At 32.5% G+C, this 7,161-nt stretch overlaps 1 protein-coding gene across 1 annotated transcript in view; it reads right to left on the bottom strand.

The window, feature by feature from the left end:
• Window positions 1-4,125: 4,125 nt before the first annotated feature.
• LOC105383687 (diacylglycerol kinase eta) overlaps window positions 4,126-7,161 on the bottom strand; it is a 149,293-nt gene continuing 146,257 nt past the window's right edge. Inside the window, exon 24 of the mRNA XM_048626022.1 lies at window positions 4,126-6,881. Within this exon, the coding sequence (XP_048481979.1) occupies window positions 6,719-6,881 (163 nt within the window). The 3' untranslated portion in view covers window positions 4,126-6,718. The remainder of the gene's footprint in view (window positions 6,882-7,161) is intronic.

Below are 7,161 nucleotides of genomic sequence, written 5' to 3'. Positions count from 1 at the left end.
ATAGCAAAATGCATTCAGATTGGTGATTTTTGTAAGACTGGCTGTCATTTTAACACCCTGAATTTAAGCAGTAACCGTTTGGTAGTTTAGCTCATAACCAGTATCTTAGCAATTTAAGTTATTTTACTATATGTGATCCAGTGTAGCCGATTTAATAAATAATTATTGTGTAAAATACTAACCTACTATGCACTGTTACTATAAGTATTTTGTTATGTACAAAGACTGCGAAAATATAATTATTTTTAAAATCTATGTCGGTTATTTCTATTTTATTTTTCTTTGTGTTATTTACTTTTATACCTATACTATATTTAAGTCTGTGAGCACAGCATTAAGCCTTAAAAAAAACGAAGGTCTCTTATTCCGCCACTGACACTGTTTATAACCCCTAGTTCAGCTCTCGCTACGAAGACCATTTATATAGCTCATATTTCAGTGTCAACTAATTATTTTGTTTCGCATTCATTCATTCATAGTGCTGACTTGGTGACAGACTTTATGTAGAATGAAAATTAGAACGTACTGATTACAATAGTGCAACGAATGTCCTACAAAAAGTATGTCAGAAATAGTATGTAAATCAGATGAAACAACATTCGATTATCTTTCCTACAAAAATTCGGTCGTATTCGAGCACCCTCATTAGAAAATCACCCTTACCAAAATTCCTAGGAAACCATCACCGGTAAGTATGCAAAAGTCAAACCAACTTTGGACGCTCGAAATGTCTTTGAAACCCGATAACTGAGGTTTTCCAGGAAAAGGTCCCAAAGTATTTTAGTTCTGTAATTATCTAACTTCTACGGAACGTCAAAGTTTATTTTTTATCAATATTTATATCTCGTCTTTACGAAATACCTACATACATACCTCTGGTATGCTTTTTATATAAATGCGGCCACAGCTTATAACAATTATTTATATTTTCTTGTTGATATTTTTTTGGATTACTTGTAGCAAATAGTGCTTGTCTAGTAATTCAGTGGTAAATGTTGAATTACTTATTTAAAAATATGTAACCAAACTTGGTCCCACCACCATTTTGACGCACAGTCATAATATGTGCTAAACGGGGTTAGTTATTTATTGTAGCACCGTAAGTCCAAGCTTTGATTCTCGATCAGGGACCAGGGTATATATGGTTTGAAGACAGAAATTCGCCACGGAAACATTCGTTCTAAAATAGGTTCCTCGAAGCATGTGGCTGTTACTATTCCTACATGAACTTACTAGAAGGGCTAGTACGGGACACATTTAAGACGTGACAAGAGTTTTGCATTGCGCTCACTCATATCACGCAGCTTCAAGAGCGAGCGAGACGGAGAACTCTTGTCACGTCTTAATAGCGCCCTATGCTACAGGGCCAGGTTTATTTTAAACAAATAAATAACAAAACTAGGTAACAGTATAGTTTATTGAAATTCTCAAATGTAAATATCGAGAGAAAATACATTATAAATAAAAATACTTGAGTATTTGTATGAACTCACTTTCACCAACTACAAAATTTGAATTAACCAATTGGTTTAAGGTCAAACCATGTACACATTTTTGATACCAAATAGTAAGTAAGTACATTAAATAAATAAAATATATAATCAATATTTAAATTAACTAAGTAGGTAGGTATCTTAAAATAATGTAAATATGATTCATAATAAACACGAATATAACAATCAAACATATGTTGAGCAAAATCTTAAAATTATGATTACGATGGGGCAGATTCTATAGACATATTTATTATATTAAAAGTTCTTAATTCGTATGAGAATAAATACAAATTCAAAATGATTGATTACTTATTTGTAATTTTATTGGAAAACCTCAAAACTATACACAGAAATGCTCGTATACAATTACCATAAATATTTTATAGAAGAAAAGTGTTTCCACGATTAACTCGACTATGCAAATAAGAATAACAATAATTATTATGCACTAATTACTTAATAAAACTCACAACATTGACAAAGAACAATCAGATATTATTCAAAATGACTAGAAAATTCGGTAAATATAAGTAACGAAGTCTAATTGAAAAATCGATGATTATTATTTAATAATTAATGTAAAGTTCTGACAAACGTACTAATAACGCCAGCAAACGTAGAAATTAGGAATACTTAGGTAGGTACTTAAAAACATATGATATCGATAAAATGTCCTAAAATATGATATGATTATATTTAAAATACCCTAATCGCATTTTAGGACTGAATGATTTAAAAAATATAAGAAAGTCAATATAATAATGAAGTTGGTAAATAATTGAGATATAATGATAGAACACTTTCGTATAAGAATAATAGTTACCTAAGTACAGAATCAATTTGATTATAATTATTTTAGTGTAACATCTAATTTTAATATAATATCCGTTTCTTATCGCAGCTAAGGCAATTATTGCCACCGTCAGAAAATGACGAATAATAATATATTTTTTGAGATTTTTCCTCTATATTTTCTTGCTCCATACACATAGGTATAGGTATAATAAATATGTTGATACATACACGAATTATTACGTACCTTTAATAATATATTATTATAATATCCTAGAACGGTAAGAGATACGTTTATAAAAACACCTATAAGGCAGGTCTTTAGGAATAGTAGATACTCACATTGAAGACGGAATGGGTTTTGTAAACATTAAAATACGAATCAAATTTTTGAAACTTATAACAGATTTTTAAAACGTTACTTTGGATTTCAACCTATTGGGTATATCAACACTCAATAAGTAATTTAAAAAAAAGACAAATTAAGATCAACTTGGTTTGAATTAATTGACTGAAGAGTAGGTAGAATGGTTAACCTATCCAATAAAGAGTTTTTTTGTGTTTATGTATACATATAAGTAAGTAATGGAGTATCCTACTACGTCTTCAATGTGAATGCCAAATATTTTAACTAGTAATAATAAGACAGATCACATTTTAAAGGAGAGTATCAAAACTCTTTCACACATAACGGCACGAGACATTTACATACATTTTGGAAATTGCTTGTTATTATTTAGAATTTTTATGAAAGATAAGACACCGTATTGAATAAGGGATCATATTATCGTCATTGCTTTTAAGTTTATTTATATATCCATTGGAGCTATCCAGATACCAATGTACAGAACCAGGACATTGGATTTTTAAGCGAGTTCAAAAGTTTTGTGCTTGCATTTTTTCATACTTGGCACAAAGGTAAACAATCTTAGTGGATCTTTTAAATTAAATTACAAATAAACTACAGCTTAAGTAAATGGTTCCATTGCGAAAGTATTCATTTTACTTTGTGAGTATTTCAAGTTTTAATTTAAAACCTAGTTTTAAAATAAAACTTATAAATGCCAAGTATGAAAAAATGCAGTAAGTATACTTAGTACATTTTAATCATTGTCCTGGCTACATTAGGGATATACATTTTAACCTCTCTTAAAAAGCCCGGGTCCTGGTAACACACTGTATACACAAGGACTTGCAACAGTGGTATACTAAGGGGTTGACTCAGGGTGTCGATCTAAAAAACATTTTGTTCGCGAATTTCCTAAAATCATAGAACAAAAATCGTTCTGATTGACCCCCTGAGCCATCCTCTTTCGGAATAGTATGCAACTTTTCCAACATCCTGTATAAAATCAATTATTTAGACATTATTTAATACATACACTTACTAATTTGTAATTAAATTATTAATACATACCTACATAATATAGAAACTCAAAGACTGGTAAGATTTAAAATTTGTATCATTATAAGTACATATTTATTATTATGAAGATTCTCTATCTATAGATACCGACTAATTTGTAGATTATATTGTTTAATTTTTGAATGGCCATTCAAACTTATGTCACGATATTAAGTCAATTTCATCCAGACGCTCGTATACATTTAACAAAACATAATATTGTATAAGGTATATGCAATTACACAGAAAATGACCATACCTATTGCTAATATATCAATTCCAATTTTGAACTATTACTTCATCTATTGCTTCTACTTTTTATCTAATAAATCGAAACACACAAATAAATACCTATATATTTTACGAGTACATGTTTAGCCCCAGTTTCACCATACTCTGTTAGATCATAACAAGGGATTAGTTTTTACTTTTGACACATCTGTCAAGAATTTCATATGGAGATGACGTATAATTGATGACATAACAATGTAACAGGGGTGTTAATGATGTAACAGACTATGGTGAAACTAGGGCTTAAGGTTCCAAATTACCTGTCCCAAGAGAGCAATACTCAACATGTAATAACTTTCATTCGGTTCTGTGGTAAGCGTACACCTTTCGGCATCGTATGCAACAGGCGCATCGCATTCAGTATTACTTGTATAGAAATTCACACAAGTGCGTCCACTTCATCGGCATTTCCGACGCCTATTCTCCATACATTTATGAAAATTCGTTTTAGCCGCTACGCACGTACATACCGATAACTGTACGCTTACCTTTCTAGGTATGTTCCATACAGAAAATAGTGACCATTAATACATACTTGATATAAATCTATTCGTAATCTAAAACCTAGGTAGACAAGGTACTTATTCTTACTCGGTCTACGCTATGTGAGAAATTAAACAAATGCCCAGAGAACAAGGTACCGTGGGTGTTCTAAATAATATTAGGTTACAAAGTCTAACGTTAAATAACCACTTTCATTGTAAGTAGTGAGTTTAATTCCTTACCACAATAATTACGAGTAATCGTGTATAATAACCATATTTAGGAGAATATAATGTATCTGAATGCTGAACTTACCGATGGTCTATTTGTATTTTACTTTATTAATAAATAAACAGTTTCCTCAGTCCGAAATTCCAACGGGTAGAAGGCAGTAATGGCAGCTTTTTGTACGAATTACTTACATGTTTAAAATAGGGTGAAATTTCATGAGTGACCGGAAAACATGCCGACATCCGGTAGAGCTCGATCACTAAGGATATCAAACTACATGTATTTAAAATCCGTTTCTGAATGAGATAAACATCAGCTTAGTATACATAAGGAATATATTATTTTACATATACAGTATGTATTATTTTTATTTCCGTATGTAAATTATCGATATGACCTTAGACTGGCTTATCAACTTCTACTATACAGCTGTCTGGAACTTGGAAGGAAAAAGTATACTTACTTTTTAAGGATAAGAAAATGTCTTTTCATTCGTTGAGTAGGTATTACATAAATTCGTGGATTTGTTAGGTGTAAATGCAAACAATAGTAAAGTAGATAGTTTTTGTAAGTAGTTTAAGAAATAAGGTAGAAGATATTGGCCCGAATAATTTTATTATTCACCCTGCTTAGTTCAAATTAGTTTTATCAATTACTTTTGCTCACGAGTTACTGTAATATTAAATAAATTATTTGAAACAATACAGGTTTACTAATTAACCGTGGGTCCAAACATTGCATTCCTTTTTTAGTTTAAGTTTTTTTTTGGAAATTCAGCACTATTACATGCAGATTTTTTTATTTAAATTTAATTTTTCTGCAATAGAGTGAATAGAGCATGACAGCAATAATAGACATAGGTATTCAAGAGGTAGGATATTCGATGCGTAGTTAGAAAAATAGTTAGAAAATAGCATTTAGCGATAGACGAGTAGATATAAATAAGCTAATAGTGACACAGACAGACCTATGACTTAAATTCAATAGTTTCTTTTTTTTGTTCCTAACAGCAAATTCTAGTTTTGTTTCCATCAGTCTTTTATATTCAATTTTACTCAACTTTTAGAATTTTTGCCTTTTAAGGACATTACATTTTGGCGTAAAGAACGTTCGTTTTCTCGGTGGGAACTCGAGGAATCCTTTAGAACCGACAATTTGGCTTTAATTTTGACGAAGAAGAAAATTTATCTTTAAGACTTGTCAAATTGTAACAAAAACATCATCGCACTAGCGAAATGGGAATAGTTGGAATTAACAATGAAAGGTAAATGTTTTTTCGACTTCTTAGCGATAATTTTTTGTGTCATTCATTAGAATAAGACCCTACATTACACCACAACCTACAACCTTCTAGAAGAAGTTCTGAATGGTCGCCTTATCATTCTCTAAGACCTACATATTTCTCTCTCTGAGTCAATTTCTTTATCTACGGTCATTGGTCAATAATATTATCATCTCTGAGACTAAACCGACAGGACTAACATGTAAGACAAGAGTCTAGTGTTAAAAATCAGAGCCTACGACATGGCATCTTTATCTCCGTAGTTAAACTCGTATTATGCTCATTGCACGTCCCATAAATCAGCTCGCCATAAACGCAAATCGCGATATAGTGATGTTAATCTACGTATCGATGCCAAAGTAGCATCGACACGCTGTTCCAACCTAAAATACCAACATCTACACCAGAAAATGTGCTACAAATGAACCAAGTCGTTTCTAGACAGACCCTGGGTTTCACAGGGTTTACATTTCAGCTGACAACTTTTTTTAACCCAGTCTAGCGATTACAATCACGATTTCAATCGACCCATCTTTTAATTCCACTACATACCATTACAATTGTACCTCCCTCTGACCCCTCTCATCGTAACAATGCTTCTGAGAGAGGTCAGATTTCTCTGCTGTATACTGTACCTAACGCAACACTTGTCCTTGATTCAATCACACCTCCACCAATCCAACCTACTTCGCTCCAGTCCTAATTAAGGCCATCTCCTTCGGAGCGGCCGCGCCGGCGTCACTGCAGCTCCTTCACCGCCTGCAGTATCCTCTTCACGTGGCCCACCTTGCTGACGCCCAGGTCTCGTAGGTCCCGCCGAGCTAGGCCGAGTAGCTCGCGGCCAGTCACGTCGTGTTTAGCGAAGGCTTCAGAGTATTCCGACAGTTGGAGGGATTCTAGCCTGTTGAGGGAGGGTGATGATCGTTTCGGGTTATGGGGTTTTTATGTTATGCACATGTGTGTTGTATAGAGTAGGTACTTAGAATTAATCAGCGTTCGTGTCGAAGAGTTTGTTAATGTGTTAAACATCAGTAAAAGTTACTTTCTAAAGTAGCAAAATATATCACCATAAAAAGATACAGATTTAATCCCACAATGCATTCTGAACATCTCATAATCTCAACGCTATTTTAATAGTACAAAAAATATCGGACACCGAATAAATCGGCTCAAATTATTAT

Source organism: Plutella xylostella, chromosome 15 (assembly GCF_932276165.1).
Source record: "Plutella xylostella chromosome 15, ilPluXylo3.1, whole genome shotgun sequence".
Taxonomy (NCBI): Eukaryota; Metazoa; Arthropoda; class Insecta; order Lepidoptera; family Plutellidae; genus Plutella; species Plutella xylostella.
This window is presented reverse-complemented; position numbering and strand designations above follow the sequence as displayed.